The following is a 26,057-nucleotide window of genomic DNA, read 5'->3' as shown; positions in this document are numbered from 1 at the left end:
TGCTGAGGGTACAGCTATGAAATTTTTAATGTATGCTGTCCTGCTTTGTATCTAGCACTAAGTGATGGAATCAGCTCTTGTCACCAGTGATGAGCCACTGTAGGAAAGCAGGGTCTTTATGACTCTGAAACAGGTGTTTCAGTGCTAGAACCACACAAAGTTCCTTTTGTGGTTCACTGAACACCTTCAGAAACCACTGCATGCACACCTTCCAGTCACCCAACATGTACAGTTGTTCACACTGTTCCAACAATGGCCCACACCATCAGTGCCAACATTCGCATTGTAAAATGTTGATCACTTCTCATGAGATCATTCACCTTGTTGATGAGTTCAGCCATGATCGCAGTGTTTGTCTGGCTTGGTCTCGGGTCATCACTAAAACACTCCTGGCCTTGACAAAAATGGACTTTCCATTTCCTCACTGACTTGCCAGACACACAATCTCCTGCACATATGGCCACCATCCAGCAATGAATATTAACATATGCAAATTACAATTTTGCACAATGTCTTTCTAAAAACACACCAAGACATACATGGCTTCATTTTCCTGGCTAACTACACTGTCCCCATGCTGCATCTGAGTTTGTTGCTGCACTGAGACTGTAGTCAGCTGGGATAATGTAGCAAATGTTCATATGCACATGGCTATGTGTTTTTTGTTAGCTTTTATGGAGGGCATTGTCTGAAAGCTCAGCAATGTTTTCAGTCTTGTTTACATTAGTTTTAACCATTTAATACTCAAACTATACAGTCCGTGGTTACCCTTCCTCCATCCATTATTTGCACTCCACTCAGGGATTTGTCGTATAATTTCTTGAACTAATGTTTTTAGTATGCGACAACTCCTCTTCTATCCATATTAGATCTTCCTAAACATGCATTCTGATTTTTCATATCTTTGTTATATGGTGTTCATAAAAACAAATTCAAGTTCTTTCCATATCTTTATATCTTCCAATGAAAATTGGTCAAGTCCGCCACCAAATCGTGCATAGGTGCTCCTGCCAACGCAAACTTAAAAGTAATAGTGATACATTCCTTAGCTTTTAGAACAAACAGTTTTCTACTCAGAGAGTAGAGAAGGAGGTTAGGAAAATTAAAAGGAAAGGTAGGTCATGCAGACCCCAGAAAAGCAGAGCCATATATAAGTAGGATGTATGGAAAAGTTGACGAAGATGTATAGTCATCACATTTTTTGGGTTAAAGCTGTTTCATTATTTTTAACAAATATTTTTCAGTACCATTGGTGCTTCATGTCTAACAGTGGTATAAGAAGCACTTGTAATGCTGACAATCTTTTCAGTTGTGGCTCCAGCAAAGTATTTGATGCTGATGAAGGCATCTGCGTTGAGAAAAATGACTGTTATGAAGAGTCATGTCTGAATGGTGGAACATGTGTCAGTCAGTACCCCTACAGCAATTACCAGTGTCTATGCCCCAAGGATTTTTGGGGTCAACAGTGTGAGCACATGGTTCAAGAACAATCTGTGAAACTTAGCTTTGGTGCTCTGCTAGTAGTAATAACATCCTTCATAAGTGTTCTTGGTAAGCTACTTTGATTAACAAACAGTTATGGAAACTATCTTGTGTTATCTTTAACTTCATCTGACTGTGATTTCTGATACTGAATTTACTGAGACTTTGTTTTCAGAACAAATAATGAACCAATATTTTTTCAGCTTTAGTGGTATTTCTTGTGGTTTGCAAATGGAAACAAGCAAGGAAGTGTAAAGTCCCAGGACCAAAAGAAGACATTCGTGAAAATATCATTATTTATGATGACGAAGGAGGTGGTGAAGATGACATGACAGCATCTGATGTTAAACCCCGTAAAGTTACAGTACCAACCTTGGCAGTAGTTGAGACAGTGGAAATGAAACGTAAGTATCAAAATTCTTTGTTTGTGTGCTCCAGCCTTTACTAAAATAGGTACTATGTATTATAGATAGAAAATACATTTACTATTATTAGAAAAAAAGAAGATTAAACCAGCTGTTTGCCTGAAATGAATAGTTTATTTTTTTTGAACACACTTTTATTTACACTGAAGCACAAAAGAAACTGGTATCAGCATGTGTATTCAAATACAGAGATATGTAAACAGTCAGAATATGGTGCTGCAGTGAGCAATGCTGGGCCATCAACAAGTTTGAGTGTGTGAACCATACAAGGAAACATAATTGATATATGCTTTCAGAACCGCAGACCCACTCGTGTACCCTTGATGACTAAACGACAAAAAGCTTTATGCCTCGCCTGTACCCATCAACACTGAAATTGGACTGTTGATAACTGGAAACATGTTGCCTGTTCAGACGAGTCTCATTTCAAATTGTATCAAGCCAATGGACAAGTACGGGTATGGAGACAACCTCATGAATCCATGGACCAGGCATGTCAGCAGGGTCTGTTCAAGCTGGTGGAGGCTCTGTAATGGTGTGGGGCACGTGGAGTTGTAGTGATATGGGACTCCTGAAACATCTAGATACGACTCTGTCAGGTGACATGTACCTAAGCATCCTGTCTGATCACCTGCATCCACTCATGACCATCGTGCATTCCAGAGGACTTGGGCAATTCCAGCAGGACAATGCAACACCACACAAATCCAGAATTGCTACAGAGTGGCTCCAGGAACACTCTTGAATTTAAACACGTCCACTGTCCACCAAACTCCTCAGACATCAACATATCAACATTACTGAGCATATCTGGGATGCCTTTAAATACGCTGTTCAGAAGAGATCTCCACCATTCATACTCAGATTTATCAAGAGCCCTGCAGGATTCATGGTGTCAGTTCCCTCCAGCACTATTTCAGACATTAGTCTAGTCCATGCCACGTCATGTTGTGGCACTTCTGCTTGCTCACAGGGGCCCTGCATGATATCAGGCAGGTGTACCAGTTTCTTTGGCTCTTCAGTGTATAAGATAATATGTATTATAGTGGGATAATATATCTCAACACCATTGTATAATATCGAGTTTTACAAAAATATTAATAACTTTATGCAGATATTAGTTTTGTGTAATTGCAGTATTTCCCAAAGCTATTAGTTGCATACTATGACGTAGAAAGTTACTACGATTTATGCTGATTATGTAGTGGTTGTGGTCTAACCTAACCTCATTTCTATGGCAGTAAACATTTGCACCCATCACAAAATCTTCACCACACAACACTTTAGATTACTGATTGACCGAATGCAATATTTCATAAATAATTCCAACAATATTATGAAAAGGGTAGTTGCTACTTATTATACAGCAGAAAAGGTGAGTTACAGATAGGCCAACAAAAAGACGGTCAGAAAGTGAGCTTTCAGCCAACAAGGCCTTCATCAAAAATAAGAACCTGCATACACACATTCTCAGACAAACTCAACTCACACACTTATGAACACAGTCTCTGGCTGCTGAAACCAGATTGGCTAGAAGCTCACTTTCGGAGAATCTTTTTGTTGTGCCTATCTATGTTTCAGCCTCTCCACAAAAGCATTCATACATTATGCCCTATACTTCTTGGGATGCATAAGTGAAGTTTGGGAAGAAAAATTTGTAGATGACCGAAAATGTCTTACTGCTCAGTAGTATTCACCCTACGTAGGCTCCTAGGAATGTTACAATGGGTTTACAATTTGTTGGGAAGTAATTAATTTTTTTAAACCAAGTGCAGGGCTCAGTGATGTCATCTGTGAGCTAGGCAGTTTGAGAAGAATCTTGGAAAAAGAATGTAATAATAATAGGGAGAGCAGGTAACAGTTTGCAATGTAATCACAATTATATAAACTGAGGATGGCACCTGGCTAATTGCAGAGAATGCTCTCACTCTGTTAGGAATATGGTATTATTCTTTGGGTGATATGATAAGTCCTGGATAAAGTGTTCTAAGGAATGTGTTGATGCAGATCTTGGGAAATCACTCTCAGGAGAGGGATGTTCACACATGGGTGTGAATGATGCATCGCTCCTCACTCAGTTATGTCATATATGTAATTCTCAGAATCTGAATGCTTCTGGTCAGAGGTTACTTAGATGGCTAATTGCAAAAGCATCCACTGTGACCATAAAAGTATTCATTTCATTCCAGTGATTTCCAGTGTGCTCACAAGGCCTTTTTTTCTAGTAAATTCATCCAGAAGACAGAGCTGCAGAGTACATATTCTTGCAGTTGATACAGCTATTAGTACAACACAACACTGCAGCTTAGACAAAGCCAAGGATATTAAAGAAAATGAATTTAGAGTCTTCCATCAAAATATCAGATGCCTTATAAATAAAAAAGATGAACTTCTCTTATCAATTCAGGAAAATAAAAAGTAGATCAAACTTCAACAGACTTATTGTGCATATCAGAACATCACATGAAAATCACTGAGATTGGACAGATTCATCTTGATGGGTACAAGCTAATATCAAGCTACTGTAGATACAATAAAATGAAAGGAGGTCAGGCTATGTACGCAAAAAATTGTATTATGTCCCACCCACTTCAGATTAATTAATAATTGTGTTGAACGGCTTTTTGACTTACCTGAACATTATGGTGAAATGTTAACAATAAAATTTACTTAACAAATTTAGAAAAATAGCATTGCATCACAGGCTCACAAACAATGGCTTAATCACCGAGTTTAGAGAGAAACAACAGGAAGAATGGTGAAAAGAAATTATAAAGCAGGCAGTGTATATTGAAAATTTATCTCTTACATCACTCTGAGTCTTGTTTTACCCTCAAACAAATAAGAGCAAAATGAACAGAATCAAGGATAGTAGACGAGTAAGTCCTGGAAGTAACTCATGTTATGCTATGTAGAGAGAGCTCTACATAAGTCAGGTAACATGCAGTTGACAATATTTGAAACACCATTACCATAGTTGTTGTTTTGGTCTTTAGTCCTGAGATTGGTTTGATGCAGCTCTCCATGCTACTCTATCCTGTGCAAGCTTCTTCATCTCCCAGTACCTACCCCAACCTACATCCTTCTGAATCTGCTTAGTGTATTCATCTCTTGGTCTCCCTCTACGATTTTTACCCTCCACGCTGCCCTCCAATACTAAATTGGTGATCCCTTGAGGCTTCAGAACAAGTCCTACCAACCAATCCCTTCTTCTAGTCAAGTTGTGTCACAAACTCCTCTTCTCCCCAGTCCTATTAAATACCTCCTCATTAGTTATGTGATCTACCCATCCAATCTTCAGCATTCTTCTGTAGCACCACATTTCGAAAGCTTCTATTCTCTTCTTGTCGAAAACTATTTATCGTCCATGTTTCACTTCCATACATGGCTACACTCCATACAAATACTTTCAGAAATGACTTCCTGACACTTAAATCTATACTCAATGTTAACAAATTAATGTTAATATTAATGTTAATGTAAACCATTACCATCATTATTGCAGAATACTACACTCTGTTATTAAAAGAGCAACACTCATACACTATTTTCAATTAATAAATCTTTCCAAAAGTAAGTTAAAAATTGTTTGGAACATTATTAAACAAGAAACAAACAAAACGAGTAATGCAAAAGTAATTGACCCTGCAGAAAACAGCCCTGGCAAATTCGATGACTCTTTCCAGTCACTGGCCACCAAATTCAATGATTTCTTCCCACAGTGGAAGTAAACCACTGTATCTAATAATAAACAACCAAATACAGTTGCATTAGACTACTTGTGCACGCACTGCATCCATTACCGGCAGTCATTATTTTCAGAAATATAACCCCTAAGGAAATTACGAAATTCATCAGGTCACTTGTTGCTGTCATTGTTATCTTAAATCTGAAGACTGGTTTGATGGCAGCTCTCCATGCTACTTGATCCTGTTGCAACCTCTTCATCTCCAGATGTCTACTGCAATCTATATCCATTCAAATTTGTTTACTCTATTCATTCTTTGGTCTCTCTACAATTTTTATGCCAAACTTACCTCCACTAGCAAACTGATGAGTCCTTAATTAATCAACGAACCCTTCTTTTTTTCTGGACTTGATTCAGTACCTCTCCATTAGTTACTCGATCTGCCCATCTAATGTCCAGCAATCTTCTGCAGCACCATATTTCAGAAGCTTGTATTCTCTTCTTCTCTGAATTGCTTATCATCCACTATTCACTTCTGTATGAGGCTACACTCCATAAAAACACCAGAATATATTTCCCAACACTTTAATTTATATTAGACTAGTAGGTACCCTACACATTGCTGCCATAGAAGAAACAATTGTGGAAACATTGTTTGAAATTGGGAAGAACTGACTTGTTTGATTGGGAATGATATTTGTTTTACTGTCAATAATCAATACATTTATTGAAATTAAATTATATATAAAGGAGAATTATAGATCATATTCATTTTATTTTGTTGACTTTATTATTGAAGTGGTTTAGGGTAGACAATTTTTTTGTTTTCCTACCTTCAACAAAAACAAATAAATTTCTTGCTTTCTGACTCATTAGCATGCAACATACAGCTGGCCATGTGAGAAACATGAATTTTCTGTATTCAGTCCTCACACTTGAAGTGACTGACCTTGTGCCTTGTTGATAGTCATAGAATGCAAGTCAAATGGGGAACTTCAGTCGTTTGAAAGTATATTGCATCTCAGTGGGAAGGATGTGAATGTGTGTATTGAACACATCTTCTCCACCTGACTTTCCATTAAGAACAGACTCTTGTCCCTTTACAGAATTGGGGTGGATTTATGTTCCACAAGAGAATAATTGACATGCTGACTTTGAGTGTCAGTTTGTGCAGTGGCACACCAAGAAGATCCAACAAATTTAAAAATTCAAATGGATAATTGACAACTTGATCTGCAATCTGTATTCATGATGCTATCAGTCAATTTTTAGGGAACAGAATTGCCTGCAATTTGTTCTTGAACTGCGTAATTGATTGCATTGGTGCTGGTGTCTTTTGCTGCCAAAATAGCATGTTCAAAAAGCATTTTTTATTTCTATAACAGATAACAATTTATGGAAAAACTTTTTGAATGAATTGTTCAATGGATGGCATGAGGACACAAGCGTTCAGTGGAAATTAAATACATGTGATAGCATTAGCTGGTACTTTTCCTTCAAGAGTGTGCAATAGCTGTTTGAAAATAAGGTTGCTCAGATATCACATTGCACATGTACGTGCATATTCATCTTTAATGTGAGTTTTCACATGTCTCCAAAGATGCAATGCTTTGAGGCAAGCACTGAGCTCATCAGCTGGTGGTGATGTAGGTATCACTGGAAGAGTTTGTCTAAAGTCACCAGATAATGAAACAAGAATGGTTATGCATTTGATTGTAGATCATTAAGAGTTCAGTCAAGTGCAATTTCTTATGAGCTATGGTGGATTTGTCCCAGACAATGACCTTGCAAAGTTTCATAACTTTAGTCATGCCAGATCCCTTTGAAATATTACATTTTAGAGCTCCCAAGAAATGCAAATCCAATGGCAATTTGACCACTGAATGCACTGTTCATCAACCATCTACAAATATAGCTGTAATACCTGATGAAGTAAGGTCCAAAGGAATTCCAATTTTGAGATCAAATGTGAGCCAGTAGCAAGCTGATTAGGAACTTCTTTCCAGTGTCACCAGGTGCAGTAAAGAACAACAGACAACCTCTGCCTTTGACACGGAATTTGTAATTGTGTTGTGGGCCAGATTTTGTCCTGCAAGCACAATTTATTCATTTACTTCATCAGATGCATGCAGATCATTAGCATTATATTGCTGTACTCTCACTAAATCATGATCATAAAGGTCAAGCGCAGAACATCCTGGTGCAATCATGCTAAGATGAATGAGTTCTTTGTTGCTGATGCTTAAGCATATGTCGAAAAATTGATGGAACTGTCATTTCTAATGGTATGAACAAGGTGCAGAATGTCTTCACTCACATCCTCTCTGAATTTATCCCACAAAACTTTTGGGTTAGATGGTGAACATGTGGTGAAAATTATGGTGGACAATGTTCAGATTTGTCATGGATGACAGCTGGAACATGCAACTGTGAATGTTGCTTCACATTAAACAATGGAAAATCCAGGATGGAATGTAACAATATTATGAGAGGCTCAACCACTGTTGTTTTGAACCACAAGGATTACCTGGCAGAAGGACTTCGCCAGCTATCAGATACTTCCACCTACAAACCTTGCCACAGTGACCCCATTACAGTAATCCAGCAGGACCTCTAGTCACTACTCAAATCCTTAGCCCCATCCCAGAACCTCTCCCCAGAGTCCATCTCTCTGCTCACCACTCCCTGCACTCCTACCTTCTACATCTTCATAAGGTCTACAAACCCAACCACCCATGACATACCATTGGGGACAGTTAGTGTGCCCTCACTGAGAGAATCTCTGCTCTTACAGACCAACACCTGAGCCTATAACGTGCAATTGATCCTCCTATATAAAAGATACCAACCATTTCTTCCACCGACTCTACACAGTTCCTGTTCCTTTGCCACATGATGGTGTCCTGCTTGTCACTATTGATGCAACCTCCCTGTACGCTAACATCCCTAATGCCCATGGCCTTACCACTTTCCCAATGCTTGATGAATTCCAAACCAACAACATCCTTCCCACAATTACTTCTTCTTTGAAGGCATTACTTACAAACAAATCTAGGGCACAGCTATGAGCACCCACGTGGGACCACCCTATGTCAGCCTATTCATGGGCCAACTAGAGGAATCCTTCATAAAAATCCAGAATCCTAAATTCCTTACCTGTCTCAGATTCAGTGATGACAGCTTTACTATCTGGATGGAAGGTGAGGGGACCCTATCGACATTCCTCCAGAACATCAACTACTTCTCCCCCATTTGCTTCACCTGGTCCTGCTCAACCCAATAAGCCGCCTTCCTACATGTTGACCTCCACCTTATAGATGGCTATATCAGTACCTATATCCATATCAAACCTATTAACCACCAGCAATACTTCCACTTCGACAGCTGCCACCTGTTCCATACCAAGAAGTTCCTTCCATACAGCCTAGCCACCCATGGTCATCACACCTGTAGTGACGAGCAGTCCCTCTTAAAATATATGGAGGGTCTCACTGAAGTCTTTACTGACTGTAATTATCCTCCCAACCTTGTGCAAAAACAAATTTCCCATACCTTATCTTTCCAGTTTCCCACCACCTCCCAAAGTCCCACTGTCCAGCCACAGAGAAGCATTCCTCTTGTAACTCAGTACCAGCCATAACTGGAGCATCTGAATTACATTCTCTGCCAGAGTTTCAAATACCTCTCATCATGCCCTGAAATGAGAAATGTCCTGCCTGCCCACTATCCTTCCCCCCCTCCCACAGTGGTATTCCGCCATCCACCAAACCTACACAATATACTCGTCCATCTCTACACAACCCCTGCTCCCTGTCCCTTACCTCATGGCTCATACCCTTGTAATAGACCTAGATGCTAGACCTATCCCGTACATCCTCGCACCACCAACTACTCCAGTTTGGTCACTAACATCACCTATCCCATCAAAGGCGGGACTACCTGTGAAACCAGTCATGTGGTCTACAAGCTAAGCTCCAACCACTGTACTGCATTCTATGTAGGCAAGACAACCAACAAGCTGTTTGTATGCATGAATGGCCACAGACAAACTGTGGCCAAGAAACAAGTGAATCACCCTGTTGCTGAACACGCTGCCAAACATGATATCTTTCATTTCAATGACTGCTTCACGGCCTGTGCCATATGGATTCTTACCAACAACACTAGCTTTTCTGAATTGCGCAGGTGGGAACTTTCCCTGCAATACATCCTATGTTCCCATAACCCTCCGTCCTCAATCTTCATTAGTCACTATCCTCAGCCCCTTCCCTGGTCCCATTCCAGCACTGCACAGCTGTCATTCCACCATTACACCTAGTCTTTTTATTTCTCTCCTTTTCTGATACTTCCCCCCCCCCCCTCCTCCTCCCTCCCCACCTCACCCCTGCTCGCAATCTAACTGCAGCACTTCGCTGTCTGCCACCCCTACCATACTATCCCACCCCCTCCCCACTCCACCTTCCTCCTTACTCCCACCCAGTCACCACGCCCATCATGCACTGGTGCTGCTGCTCACAGTGTGGTTTCAGTTGCCTGAGAATGCAGTAGTCGTGTGTGTGTGTGTGTGTGTGTGTGTGTGTGTGTGTGTGTGTGTCTATCTATTGTTGATGAATGCCTTATGGCAAGCTTATCTGTACATCTGGCAGTCTATGCCATTAGCCATTCTCGTATTTGCAAATGAAGTATGACCTTTGACATTAATCAACAGCGTTCCAAGACAGTAACACTTGGAATTATTTGGATATACTGTGTAAATGCAGATTTTGATAGCCCTGACATAGCATACCATGTGTAGTACTATGGAACTTCTGCATACAATATTGTCTTGGCAAATACATCTTCTTCACACAGTGCAAAATATTCTGTAAGTGTTGTGTGCACTGGTTCAGCAACAACATTTCATGCAATGTCTGTTGTGAAATAGACTCTTTGTCCATTTTCAAGATGAACATTGAAATGAGCATCATTCGGCTAGTGACCGTGAATTGGGAAACTCAAAATACAACAAGCAGTCTTGTTACTGCTGATATACTTAGCTGTTTGAAATTGACTCACTTCATCATTGCACACATCAGGTCTATGAATACTGACTACTGCCATATCGTTGTCTTTGTTGATGTGTTTGGATACGTATTTGATCGATCTGATGGAGTGGCAATACTTGACATTGCTATGAGCTTTAAATGTTTTCATTAATCAAATAGAATATGGCACAGTCCATCTGTTGTTGGTTTCAAACTCAGCATTTCTCATTCTGATTATTGTTGAATGACCTCCATCTTCTGTTTTTCAGCACCTGTATTGTGAATATCTGTCATGACCAGTGCATGTTTCATGAACTAAGTCTCTGGAATACTTTCTCTTCCATTTCTTATCTACCATGTAGGGAGATTGTGGATCATAGCTCCACATGGTCCAATGCACCATCTTTTTCATCACAGTATTGAACATCAGTGGATCGTCTTGGGGATTAGGAATATATGCACAAATGACATGATCAATACGAGCTGCATGTATTTCTGTTTTGAGCACTATGAGAGTATGAGCACATGGAAGTCCTCTCTTCTGCTTTTCAGTCACATACATCCAGCAGTGAGTTTTTGCTTCAATATTTATGCAGTCAAAGAGCGTCATTTGGATGGATTCTAATCAGGTCGTAGAAGCTCTTTTATCTTGTCCTGTGCTGGATTGCATGTAAATGTGCAGAACGTCAGATTGGCACATGCCATGGCATCTTGTGCATATTCATGCATACGACATGGGCTGCCACTGAATGTTGCTGGAAGTATGACAATTTTGTCAATGTTGGAAACATTTCCGTCATTTGCAATTGCATCTCGTAAATGAATGTATTCTTCTGAAAGCATTGGTGTTTGATTTAAGTGAATATATAACATATGTTTGGATTCAGCTTTGGCATGTGTCTCCCACGTATTGATGAAATAGTTGATGGCACTGCAGAATATGATTTATTCTGCTCTGAGATATGATTATGTGGTATGGTTAATAATTTATTGCTGATACTTTTTTATTGAGTTGATCACCTTTAAGAATGAAAAAAGAAAGAGAAGAAAAATAAAAATTTCACTTATGAATGTTTGAAAGTTAAAAAGAAAATAATGTTTTCATTTGATAAACTGAAAGATAAAAATTATCTAATACTACAGTGCATTATATGATCACTGTTTTTCAGCAAGATGTTGAATTGTATTATTCCATCACTGAAGAAGTATATCATGTGTATCACATTCTTCACCAACTGTGACAGTCACAGCTTCATTGATGGTAGGTGTGTTACAGTGTCCAGCATGCTGACCAAATGGAGTTTTGTCATCTCATATTTGAATTGCATAATTATCTACTGGTAAGTTGTCAATGAAAGCAATGTGATGCATTGGTGGAAAAGAGTTTGCAAATAGGATATGATGCAGCATTTGGTATCTGGAATTGCATCACACTGTTGGTCAACATGTGCATCATAGTCACCCATAAAGCAGATTTGCAGACATTTATGTTCAGTGTCAGAAACAATTAGAAGTGAACGAACACGGTGAAATATTTGTCTTTGAGTTTTGAAAGCAGATAGGTAGGTACCTTCACTGGCTCCAAAAGATGTCATTTGATATGCTGAATTATATTTGTGAATGTTCTGCATAATGTTCTGCATAAAGCATTTGGAATCAGGTGAGTCACCCAAAAGCAATGATCACAATGGATCAGGTGGTGGATGCAATGTCAGCAGTTTAACTCTGCCATTCATGCAGCACGTTACTGTTGTTTCATTGTTGAACTTAAGTAAACTCCAGTGCCCACACGCCTTATCCAGTTTGCCAATAATTACACTGGGATGCAAATGGTAATCTCAGTTAACATATAATTGAAATGCAGCAAGAATCAAATCAACATTTACTGTTTGTCGAGATTGAGTACCTTCTGAACATTCTCTTTCAATTCTCACTGTATATTGGTCTCTTGTCAAAATGAGTAAGAGACAGTAAAATGCTGATATGTTTATTTCTGTCATATTAAAAAATCTCACTACTTCCACACTCTTTCAAATAAATTTGCTGGTATGACATGCATGTCACCTACTGTAAGTTAAGTGCCCTATGCCTATAAACTGCATTTAAGTGCGAGCAATAAGTTCACAAAGTTTTATTTTGATCACAAGAATGATATGGCAGTGAATAAAATTCAAATAAACAAATATTGTTTTTAATATGTTATATGTTTACAAATTCCTTTTTTTCAAACATATTTCACACTAGCCCATTAAATTTCTGGCATGCAGCCACGCAAATAAAATTTCCTCCACTGATGTTTCGTCTGCGTATCATCTGGACATCATCAGAGTGAGTCACAAGACTGACGACAATATGCCAAGCTCAGCCTTATATGCCCCACCGCGGTAGTACTGCACCTGCAGGTCACAGATACTGGTCAGCGGCAAAGAAATACGCTTACACTTGCGCACATTATAGCCTCTGTAGATTTTATATCCTCTCTACTTCAACCCTTGTTAGATATTTTGCTGCCCAAATAGCGAAACTCATCTACTGCTTTTAATATCTCATTTTCCTATCTGATACCCACAGAATCACCTGATTTATTTCAACTGCATTCAGTTACCCTTGTGTTATTTTTGTTGGTGTTCTTCTTGTAACCTTCTTTCAAGTGACTACCCACTCCATTCAGCTGTTTTTCCTAGTCTCTTGCTGTCTGTGACAGAATTACAGTTTAATCAGCTAAACTCAAGGTTAAGTCATAGGGCCAGTATTGCCTCTCATGTCCCTGTAGTCCTCAAGATTGCAAACTGATCTTGAGTGATGTGGCTGTGCCAGTTTTTCCACACTTCTCTAAATAATTCACATCAGTATGTTGCAAGTATAACTTATTAAGTTGATTGTTCAGTAGTATTCACACCTGTCAGCAGCTATCTTCTTTGGAATTGGGATTATTACATTCATCTTGAAATATGTGGGTACTTCTCCTGTCTCATAAATCTTCCACATCACATAGAATGCATGGCAGGCTCCCTTAAGATCTCAATAATTCTGAGGGAACGTCATCTTCTGGAGCAGCCTTGTTTTGACTTGAGTCTTCCAGTGCTCTGATGAATTATTCTCACAGTACTGTATCTCCCAGCTCATCTTCATCTATTTCTTCTTCCGTCTCCTATAATATTGGCTAAGCTCATCTCCACTGTATAGCCCTTCTGTATATTCCTTCCACATTTAGTCTTCCCTTCTTTGCTTGATACTGGTTTGCCATCTGAGCTCTTCATATTGAAATAGTTGCTTCTCTTTTCTCCAGAGGTCTCTTTAATTTTCCCACAGGTGGCATCTATCTTTCCCCTAGCTCTGAATAGTTCTGTATCCTCACATTTCTTGTCTAGCCATTCTTGCTTTGCCACTTTGTATTTCCTACCAGTCATGTTCATTGGACATCTACATTTCCCTTTGCCAGCTTCATCTGATGTGAGTTTTCTGCTTTTATCAGTCAGATATCTTAGTATTATCCAAGGATCTCTATAGAATTTTGTTGTTTTACCTTTTTGTTTTTATGCTGCCTACACTATTTCTTGTTTCAAAGCTACTCATTCATCTTCTATTGTACTTTTTCTGCATGTTTCAGTAAATCATTGCCTAATGCTCCTTCTGAAACCCTCAGCTACCTCTAGTTCTTTTAATTTGTCCAGGTCCCATGTGCTTAATTTCCTACCTTTTTGCAATCACTTCAGATTTAATCTTCAGTTCACAATCAATAAATTAAAATCTGAGTCCACATCTGCCTCCGTAAATGTTTTTCAGTTTAAAATTGGGTTTCAAAAGTCTCTTACTTACCATTATGTAATCTATTTGATACATTTCTGTCCCTCTTTCACATATTCTACCTTCTTTCATGATTGTTGTGATAATTAAATTATACTCTGTGCAAAATTCTGCCAAGTATTTTTCTCTGTTATTCCTTTACCACAGTCCATCTTCTTTTACTATATTTTCCTTCTTCTCATTTTCCTGCTATTGAATTCCAGTCCCCCATCAAAATAAAATTTTTGTTTCCCTAACTATCTGAATAATTTCTTTTGTCTAATCATGTATTCTTTCAATTTTTTTCATCATCTGCAGACCCAATTGTCATATAAATTTGTGCTGTTGTTGTGGGTGTTGTTTTTGTGTCTATCTTGGCTATGATAATGCATTCACTAAGCTCTTCATAGAAGCTTACTCACATTCTTATTTTCTTATTCATTATTAGACCTACTCTTTCATTACTCCTAATTGATTTTGTATTTATAGCCCACTACTCACCTGACCAGAAGTACTGTTCTTCCTGCCACCACACTTCACTAATTCCTGCTGTATCTAATTTCAACCTGTCCATTTCCCTTTTAAAATTCTCTAGGCTACCTGCCCATTAAGGGGCCTAACATTCTACACTCCAATGCAAGTTTTTTCATGATGACAAAGTCCTCCTGAGTAGACCTTGTCCTGTGATCCAAACAGGACAATCTTATTTCCAGAATATTTTCCCAAAAGGTTGAAATCAACATTTAACCACACACTAGAGCTGATCCTCTCAAAAAAGTATGGAGCTGTAGTTTCTCTTTGTTCTCAGCCATCAGAATTACCTCCATTGTAAGGTCATGTTGGTTAATATTACAAGGCCAGATAAGTCAATTATCCAGACTGTCACACTGTACCTACTGAAAAGACCATAGCCCCTCTTCAGGAATGAGATGTTTATCTGCACTCTACACATATTTCCCTCTATTGTATTGGTACCTGCAGTACAGCAAAAATCTGGAATGTATAAGTGAGTGTCAGATGTATACTTGGCAAAGTAGGGTATATAATAAACATAAGGTTATATCTTATTTGCCTTAAGTCAATTTTACATCATCTGAAACATCTATGCATATTTAGAGATCTTTAAGAATCTAACTCAAGTTTAAATGAAGTTGGGTGAAGAAGAGTTGCTAGTGGGATGCATTTTTGCTGAGGCATTTGTTTGCAACTGAAGTAGTGGCACCTTTCTAAAAAAAAAAAGTAATAATTCTGATAGCTATGATCAAGTTTCCAACAGAAAATTAAAATTTTTGCATGACTTGATAGGATTTCCTTTCAGCTATCTCTTAATCAATCATTGGTTTGGGGCTTATCTGAAGACAGTCTTATATGTGCTGTAGTGACACTCTTCTATGAAACTGGAGATAAACAAACTGCCTCTTATAAATTACAGATATACATCTCTCCTTCTAGATTATTCCAAAGTATTTGAGAAAGTGACCTATGACGGAACAGGAACTCTCTTAACTGAGCAGAACTTGTTAAATACCTCTCAGTTTGGTTTTTGTAAAGGGGTCTCCACACATAAAGCAATATAAGACTTCATAAAGTGGTTTCTGTCAGAGCTAAACAAGAAAAATATGCTGCTGATAATTCTCTGACCTTGTCAAAGCATTCAGTTGTGTGGATCACAAAAGCCTACTTAACAAACTAGTGTTGTGATATTGATGGCCTGCCTCCTGCATGGATTGACAGACTGTATCTGTGGCTTGAAGTCAGAATGGGGGAACATAACACGTGGAGTGCCACAGGGATCACTAATGAACCCACTCTTGCTTGTGACATACATAAATTATCTTCCTATAACTTTAGAAAACAGTTAAAAACTGTAATGTTTGCTGATGACAGAGCATACTAATCAAGGGTCCAGAATCAAACCTACCTGACACAGCTGAGCTGATAGCTGAATAAGCCAACAAGTAGTTGACAGTGAGCAGTTTTAGTCTTAAGCCCACAAGGACTCATATTCAGCAGTTTCTTATCTGTACTACTATATGAAGGCATGTCATTTTTACCAATCTTGGGAAGTTCTTAGGTGATTTACTTCAGACTTTCATGTGATACTCTAATAAATGTTCACACAGACACAGGCTACATAAATTGTTACATGACACTCTAATGTGGACAGACATAGGCTACATTTTCTTTCCCGCAGTCAGTTTTAACTACAATAGCAGAGCATTTAAACATTTGACAAACTGTTTCTCTCATAAATATTCTTTCTCCTTATATGTAATTTCAAATAAAACTGTATATATGTCTGTGTTTATGTCATTATCTTCCTCACATTCGGTTTTAATAGAAAATAGAAAAACTGAATTTATGGCTTATAGGCTTATGATAAGAATACTACCACAGAATCTGAAATGTCTAAAACTTTGTGAACCTGCCAACTCAGAGATTAAAACTGTGCACAATAATGTCTTGAGGGAGGAGGTGGAAGGGAGATAGGAGGTAGGAGGAGGTGGACAGAGAAGTGATGGACACAGAGGGGGGGGGGGGGGGGGGGGAAGGAGATGGACAACGAGATGAGGGAAGAGGAGATTGGCAGAGAGAGGATGGAGAAGGAGACTAGGACATATCCAATTCCTGTACATATTTAGCAATTGGGAGTTCATTAGTAAGCAATAATGACCTTTTAGCACTATAAGTAAACATTAGTGAATGAAGTGCAATGTGCAGAATTCCTCATGGTTGTGCTGGATAATGAGTTAAAATGAGGTCAACTCATGATAAACATCTGCAGCTCATAGTCTAGTGGCTAGCGTTGCTGCTTGTGGATCACAGGGTCCCAGGTTCAATTCCCAGTCGGGTTGGCAGTTTTCTCTCCCTGGGGACTGGGTGTTTGTGCTGTCCTTATCATTCATTATCATCATCATTTGTGACAGTGGCTAGACTGGACTGAGTAAGAAATTTGACTGCCCAAAAACTTGAGACTTTGTATGGGCACTGATGACCACACAGTTGAGTGCCCCACAAAGCAAACATCATTGTCACCATGGATGAACTAATCAAGCAGCTCAGTTCAGCATGTTATGCCCTTAGACACATCTGCCATTGACTTGACCTAAAGACAAGAGTGTTGGTTATGTAGCTTCTTTTCATTCACTGTTGTCTTATGGAATTCTCTCCTGGGACAGTGACCCATAGTAAATAAATCGTTTGTTTAGCAGACAGAATATTGTTTGCAAGTATGGGTGTCCAGCCAGGTGCAGTAATTTACATAACAAGATATTTTGACAGCATACCTTGCCATAACCCCCAGGTTTTACCTGTAGAATGAATGTATTTACTACACTGCACTACCTTCATACTCTTACTGCTCTCCACCCCACCCCCTTCCTCCCTCCTTCCCTCACTACTCTGTCATAAGCCATGTCATGTGGAGTGGTGGGGGTATACCATCATAGAATGCTGATTGTGAACTCATATACCTCTTTGCTTCTACCACCTCTGTCAGATGTGGAACTTGCAGTCAGGTGATGTGACTTCAGTTGGCTGAAAAATGATGTTTTTGAGGACTGTGTTCTATAGGGGGCTATAAAAATTAGTGGCTGATGGCCTGATCAGTAGAGACAGTGGTTTCACTCTAAGTGAAGTGTGGGTTCCAGTTCTCAGCCAACTGAAGTCGCAGTGGTGGCCAAGAACAACTTCAACACCTGATGGGTGCAGCAGAAGCCCTGAGGGATGAGAGTTCACACACTCGGTGATCGCCACTCCTTAAGGTGCAGTGTGTGACCAGGTAATGAGGGAAGAGGTGTGGAGTAATAAAAGTATAAATAAGGTGCAGTGTAACAAGATGTTAATTCTACAGGTGTTACTTGAAGGTAACGTCAAGGTATGTTGTCAAAATATCATATTACATACAGCTAATAAACCAAGAGAGTTAAGAGTTCTCACAGCGAGGATATTGTGTAAAGTTCCCAATACATTTACTCCTATATGTTTCTTTTTGCTGATGGTAAAAATCAGTTTCAACTGGACTGCAATATATACAGTTAAAATACAATTCACAAAATTAACTTTCATGTAGACTTTGCCTACTTGTCCAGAGTTTAGAATAGAGTTACATGCTCTGGTGGTAACATATCCAACAAGATTCCATTTGATGTATAGCAAGAAATTGGGAATCCCTACCAAATCAGAAGGAAATTAAAAGCGTACCTTACCAGACACATTTCTACAAATTATCTGAATACCTAGATTCAGATTGAAAATTTCTGTTAGTTGCATAGCATTTAACAGTGTATGTTACAAAGCTGTATGAAAAGTAATAATTTAATATAAATATTACTTTGTATTTATAGATTACAATCTTGCCAACAGTATTTTGAATACATTGCAGAAGTTTTGCTGGAAAGCCATTACACAATCTCCATATAGTCCTGATTTCTCCCCGTGCAATTTCCATATTTGTAGAGCCCTGAATATGAATGTTCCCAGCCATCCATTTGCTTCAGCAAGGAGGTACACACCTGCATACAATCATGGTTCTGACAACAACTGGAAACATTTTTCCATGAAGGCATTGGCCTTCTTGTTTGCATCATGTTGCGGTCACCAATTATATGTGGTTAACTAGTGAAAAGATTTATTGCCACATATAAATTAATTACTCAGAAGTATGTGGTCTGCAAGACATTCAGTGTCTACAAGACAAAATGGGGGAAAACTATATAATCAAAAACAAAGGACATACAAGATGTGGCATAGAACTGTGGACATCTTGTACAGTCTACAACATTGTACCATGGAATGTATATAGTGGGATTCACTACAGCCACATTACAGTGCAGCTGGGGATGTTTCATCGACAGAAAGCACTGTCAGAGATGGAAGTAACAGTAAGGAAGAAAATCAAAAGTTACCTACTAGCCACAAAACCATATGATCATTGTAAATCAGCTCCAGAGTAAGACAAAAATAAATTACACAATGGTTAAGGTGCTGAAGATATATTCATTACCCATGCTATTAGCTGTTTCATAAGTCTCTTTAAATAAATGTTGGGATAATTCTTTTGCCAACAGAATGGCCAATTATTAATCCCTTCTTTGTGCAATGGAACTAGTTCTCAGTGTCTAATGACTTGTATGCGGTAATATTCCTTCCTTTCTTCTCCCAGTTTCATATTCATCTTACCAAAATAGGAACTCTAGGATCAAATCTTAATTTCTTTTGTGTTTCAGCATTGCCTGTACAAACAAGTAAAGATGTTGATGCTTTAGTGCAAAAATACATGAAGCAAGCAGATGAAGAAATTGGTTGTCTATCATTTGATGATCTACGCAGTTACAATGACGAAGGAGGCAATAGTGTAACTTCTTCTCTCTCTTCCATTGTGTCTGGTAAGAGAATTTCTTGTTCATTTGCTGATTACAGTATGGCTAAACATTAATTTTAAATTATAACTTTGCATAAAAACGTAGAACAACACTTTGTGGTGTGTAAAGCAGTGGGAAAGAGGCAAGCGATGCTGAGTGCTGTTGTTTCATATGTATTACAATGTCCATTGCCATTTCTGTTTCTTCCTCTAGTCGTATCAATGCAGATGATGTAAAAGCATCAGCTACTTCTCATTTTCTGTACCAAGCCCACGAGTAAATAACTCTTCAAATTCAAGGCGTAATTATTACAATGCCCAGAAGGGGGAATAACATCAAATACCAGATTTAAATTGTCTTGAACTGAAAATACAGAAGTTATAAATGCACTGAGGCCAAAAATGTTCTCTGCTAAAGGGAAATGGTCATGCCCATAACTGCATAAAGTGTTTTAGAACACTACAAATGTTAGTAAATGAATGAAGCATCACATTTATTTACACTATAAATGGGATAAAGAATTAAATACAAATCTTTTGGTCACGCATTTTTCTGTTCCACACTGTCTCTGATTCAATAAACAAACAATTGCTAGCTTTTACAATCTACAAATAATTGCTAGCTTTTACAATATTAGTGCATCTCGTCATGTCCTTCTATTCTCACTGTGAGTCTCCTGAGATCTGGGGTAGAGCTCGGTGTGTGGCATCTTAAAGAGACCTAGAGAAGATTACATTTGCATTAGCTGAAATGAAGATGACATCCTCTGGCGGCATCCTCAGTGCAGTGCATAGGAAGACAGCAAGCCCTGGAGAGAGCTTGGCTTGCAGTGCAGCCTTTTTGAATGAGTCTTCTTTCATTGAGATTGGAGTAGCATGTGCCATGCCATTTGTAGTTGACAAAGATATCATCATTATTTCAGAAACCTCTACCAACAAGTTCAAACTCACAGTGACTTTTCTGTGTTTGACCTCATAGAACCCAGTACATTGTCCTCGATGGTGAGTGTTCATCGGAGGTGAGGGTATCATCTGGAGCGCCCCTGGGAAGTGTGGTAGGTCTGCTGTTGTTCTCTATCTACATAAATGATCTTTTGGATAGGGTGGATAGCAATGTGTGGCTGTTTGCTGATGATGCTGTGGTGTACGGGAAGGTGTCATTGTTGAGTGACCATACGAGGATACAAGATTGCATGGACAGGATTTGTGATTGCTGTAAAGAGGGAGGTACCACTATGCCCCACAGTGGACATGGTAAATTCTTCTACCTGTGGTGTAGCCAAACAACTACTCAGGACTCTCAAGGGTAAATGTCCCCACCACATCAAGAATTCCACAGAGTTTGTTAAGAAACTCAAAGAGTGGATTCTTAACAGAAATGATATTATGGTCAGCTTTGACATCACATCCCTCTTCAAGAGGGTACCGCTAGAGGGCTCCTTGATGCTACTTGAAAATCATTTCATCAAAGACACATTGGAATTATCCCACCATGCACTCAGAACCATGTATTTCTGGTGTGGAGGCATGTTTTACAAACAGGGGGATGGAGTTGCCATGGGATCCCCACTGGCACTAATGTATCACCAATCTGTACATGTAATACTTTGAGGATATCACCTTGGAAACAGCATGCCTTAAACCCAAGGTCCTTTATCTGTATGTGGACATACTTTCATGGTCTGTCAGCACTGCGAGGACACCTGAATGGAATTTCTCAACCATCTGAACAGCATACATGAGAATATCAAGTTCACAGTGGTATTAGAAGAAAATGGGTGCCTACCCTTCCTCAATATCCTAACAAAGAAGAAAATGTGTGTCACACCAGGACACTCAGTCTACCATGAGAACACATACACAGACCTGTACCTCAGCATCAACAGCTGCCATCATCCAGCACAATCGAAATCTGTAATCACTACCCTTGTCTGCAGAGCTCATGACTTACACAACAAGGTCAATCTACCTACTAAGATGCAGCACCTGAAGAAAACTTTCCAGAAGAATGGCTGAACTGAAATGGAGACGAGACATCCTCTCAAGATGAGCAAGAAGAAGGAGGACCTTCAGTAAGAAGAGGACTACAAGGGCTAGGCATCCTTCTGTATGCGGGGCCGCCCATGGCAAATGTTGCCAGGATACTGGAGAAGAATAAGATAAAAACCATCTTCCATCCTCCAGTAAAAATCAGAAATATGTTGGGCTCAATGAAGGATAACTTGGGTCTAAGTACACTGGGTGTCTACAGCATTTCCTGTGAATGTGGAAAACAACATATCGGACAGACACAGCATTGCATTACACAATGCATCTCTGTACATGTGAGAAGCATTCACCTCAGAAAGGAAAAATCTGCAGTAGTGGAGCACAGCCTCAGTGAAGAACACACATTTCAGTTTGAACAAACCAAGATACTGTGTAGAGCAAAGGGTTTCTGGGACTCCATTCACAAAGAGGCAGTGGAGATATAAAGCAATGATAACCTGGTCAACCAGTACAGTGGCTCCAACTCAGCATCACGTGGGACACAACATTAGCAAGAATATGACAAGAGCGCACCAATGGAGGCAGGACAGTGGCAGCAGATGGAATAAAAAGGCCACACTGAGACGGGACGCCAGGACCAGCGCTCGCAGATCCCCCTCACTACATGTCACCACACCAATTCCACTTGCGCCAAGGATGCAGAGCCTGTGGTCCAGCAGCTATAAATATCCGTACAAGACATGAACCTGACACCTCACCTGAATATGGCAAGTAAGAAATTTGCTGAAACATTGCTGGGCAATGATGCATTGACTGGTCTGTCAACCTGAGAAGATTTTATCAGTGAACATACCTTTCTCTCTTATCCCTTTCCTTTCTTTTAGAGATAAACCATATTTCAAAATATTCTATACTTAGTACTTGTGACTTTAATGGCAACATTTGTCTCTATTTATTTAAATTCAAATTTGTATCTTAGTTAGTCTTTGGGATTCATCATATTAGCACTTTTAAATAAATCTGTTGTGTATAAGTAAAGTACATGTTAGGGTCCCAGGCCAGCAACAATTTAATCTGCCAGAAAGTTTCAAATTATCACACACCCAACTGCAGAGTGAAAATTTGTTTGATATTTTCCCTTAGTTCTGAAGCTGTATGGCCAATTTTGCTGTATGTGTATAAAATGAATTCAAGTATTGTTTTTTTTACACACACACACACACATGGGATGAGGGGCTTGTAGCTCTTTGTAATGAAGTTAAATGCATTGTCATTATTTCTTTCATAGGTTCAGATGACAAGGAGCAAGATTACAGCCATCTCTATGCATTAGGAGCAAAATTTAGCAGACTCGCATGTATGTATAATAAGGAGGAAACAACAGAGGAAGAGGCAGCACAGTAATAAACACAGTTACAACTATTAATCAGTAAGATTGCTGATACAAATACTGAAGCAATTAACTATGTTTCCAGTGAGTAAATAATTCTCATACATATGGCTGTGAAAGACTTGTCACAATAATTACCTACAGACCTAAGTGTTGTGTTACATGACTGCACATCACAAAATAACTGAAATGAATGTATTTTGTAATTACACATTCCCAAATATTTCTCATATTGTGTTGTTCATCATTTACAGAAGACAGTGCAAATGACGTGAACTGTACCTTTGGCTGTTTCTCAGGTGTTTCAGTTAAAAACCTTACAAAGGTATAATATGACTTAACTGAACAACTACAGCCATTTTATTGTTACTGAGACATTAGTTATTTAAAACTTAGTAACTGACTGTTACTGAACATCAACTTTTTACTGTGATTGTGTATGCATATGCTTCGGAAGCAGGGACATACATTTTTGAAGTGCCTAAAATTCATTTGATCTATTTGTTATTGAGGTAGTGTTGGAAATGAGTATTTTTAATAAAGAAATAAATTTTGTGTGTGGTACTTAGCTTTTAAATCAATTTTGAATAGTATGACAGATATTGTGGAGAAATCAGAAACTGATTGTGAAAATACAAAACAAAAAAAGAAGAAGACGTTGTTTATAATGTCAGTTTAAGTCATTAAATTCTGTTTACACGAGAACTCTGTGACTGCAGGTTGGTAATAAAGTTTCACACTAATGTGAATTCCATATGAAGAAAAGGAATACTGTGTAGGTTGCTAATAATTGTAGAGACAGAGTTAGAATACAATGTGTTTCTAAAGTCTTCATCCACTTTAGAGCAAGAAAATTTATTTTCTTTTCTCTCAATATCCAGAATAATTGGAAAAATTTCAATAAAGTGTCAAGCCAATAGCTGAATTATTTCTACATCTTATGCAGCACATGTGGCATTGCAGGATTGTTGTAATCTTTGCCTTCAGTTTATACAACATGTTTCATAGGAGAGACCCATGTATTGAGATTCTTGTGACATCCCCCCCCCCTGCCCCCCTAAAAGAAAACTGCATACCATAACACATAGAGGACAAAACAGCCAATTATGAAATGTGAAATCTTGAGACTCATTACATCTAGCAAAGCTGTGAGGGAATTTGTTGCTCTAACAATTCCCTTAATGCCAACTGTCAGTGCTGTAAATGTTTGCAAGTTGGGAGGTATAGGAAGATGGCCTACAGACCCTTAGTCTCTCTTCCCCCCCTCCCCTTTTGAGTGTTCTGCTTGCATTAACTATAGGGAAAAATTCAAATGTTCTGTGACAACAACTAACCATTGTACTCAAATTTTAATAAGATGCCCCTTCATTTTATTTATTTATTGTTGAAACAAATGAACATTGTCTCATCATTAAATAATATCATTATTTGGCAGCTTTTCATAGTCTTCAATATTCTCCACCAAAGTGATGTGGCAAACTGGAGTATGTTTCTCCTTATCTCCTTCATTAAGTGCTTTCAGAAGTATAATCATTTTCAGGTATTTGCTCATGTTGTATTTATAGATTATGAGTGATTACAAATTTTGCTCATTGTAATCATATGTATGGGAATGATGTGAGATTTTCAAAATTGGAGATATTTATTTTCCATCTATCCATCACTGATTGCTATTTTTATTATCTCAAAATTACTAGTTTCAAACAATGTCACCCACCTTTGGATCATTTCTGGTAGTCACAGAGTAACCAGTATTAAACAGAACTATCAGTTTCATACTGTTTATGAAACAAAGAAAACCAATGACTTCCTGCTGTTGACTCAGCACCTAGAATGATGCTGCATCACTCCAGTTCTGTAGGCTATGCTCTTGTCTCTTACTGATCAAACTAAAATTAACAATTCCCTCTTCTGAATTGAGGGAAGATTCTTCAAATATAAAATTTTGATGTTACAGGCCTTTGAAATGAAATGAATACTTTAGAGACTCCATATATTCCTTCTGGATATATGAGGAGAAAGTGAGGAAAATATGCTTAAAGAAGAAGCAATATCAATTATTACTTTCTGTCAATCAAATGAACAAGAATAAAAAATAAATTGATATGTTGACTGTAAATTGTCTCAATAACTGAAAGTGGGAAGTAAAAACTGTTAAACAAAAGTATTTCTGTTGTATAAAAATAAATTTTATAATCTGTAATGTTAGGGTCTTGATATTTTATGTTCTTCATAAGTTTTACATTATTGTTTACCATTCATAACGAATGATTTTTGTGTAAATACTGTACTTCATTCTGGTTACAGCGAAGTGGTTTGTGTAATTGATGTGATGTATTTAATGTTGCAATGTGTGTACTTGTCTCTATTTCATATGAAAGAAACAATGAAAATATTTCCTGTTGTTTAAAAGCCATCAAAACAATACATTTTGTACAGTTTTTACACTTTTCATAAATATTGTTGCATTTTCTCATTAAAATGTGTGAGCTTTTTGTAAATAAAATAAATATTTGGATACAAAACAAGAAAGAATTATGCAGTAATAAATATAAATGTTTTCTTAAAATTATTCTGTAAGAAGAAAATATTTTTCTTCCATTTGTGCACTTTTTCTTTGTTGCCTTCACAGAAGTATGAGTGGAATGAGACAGACCACCTTACCAATACAACATGAAGTAGATGAAGGTGATAGCCCATTCTATCATGTAGAGTTGCCTGTGAATGTATACTTCTCTCACAGCATGTGTGGAAATGCAGACTAACATACAGAGCTGACATTGTGCTTAAATGATATCATCACACCTGGAAGATTTACAAATACAAGTAATGTGTGATATATACTCACAACTGAAATACCAGTTCTCTCAGAAATGCTGCATCTCAAACAAAGAAGTTCAATAGTGTCACC

At 38.3% G+C, this 26,057-nt stretch overlaps 1 protein-coding gene across 1 annotated transcript; it reads left to right on the top strand.

The window, feature by feature from the left end:
* Window positions 1–1,259: 1,259 nt before the first annotated feature.
* On the top strand, window positions 1,260–23,160 carry LOC126278934 (putative neural-cadherin 2). Its single transcript, XM_049979212.1, has 4 exons — window positions 1,260–1,551; window positions 1,686–1,886; window positions 19,634–19,792; window positions 23,045–23,160. Exons 1-4 carry the CDS (start codon window positions 1,260–1,262, stop codon window positions 23,158–23,160), a joined length of 768 nt encoding a protein of 255 aa, XP_049835169.1.
* Window positions 23,161–26,057: the final 2,897 nt, after the last annotated feature.

This window comes from Schistocerca gregaria, chromosome 6 (genome assembly GCF_023897955.1).
Source record: "Schistocerca gregaria isolate iqSchGreg1 chromosome 6, iqSchGreg1.2, whole genome shotgun sequence".
Taxonomy (NCBI): domain Eukaryota; kingdom Metazoa; phylum Arthropoda; class Insecta; order Orthoptera; family Acrididae; genus Schistocerca; species Schistocerca gregaria.
Note: the sequence above shows the minus strand (reverse complement) of the source record. Positions and strands in the feature narration are given on the sequence as shown.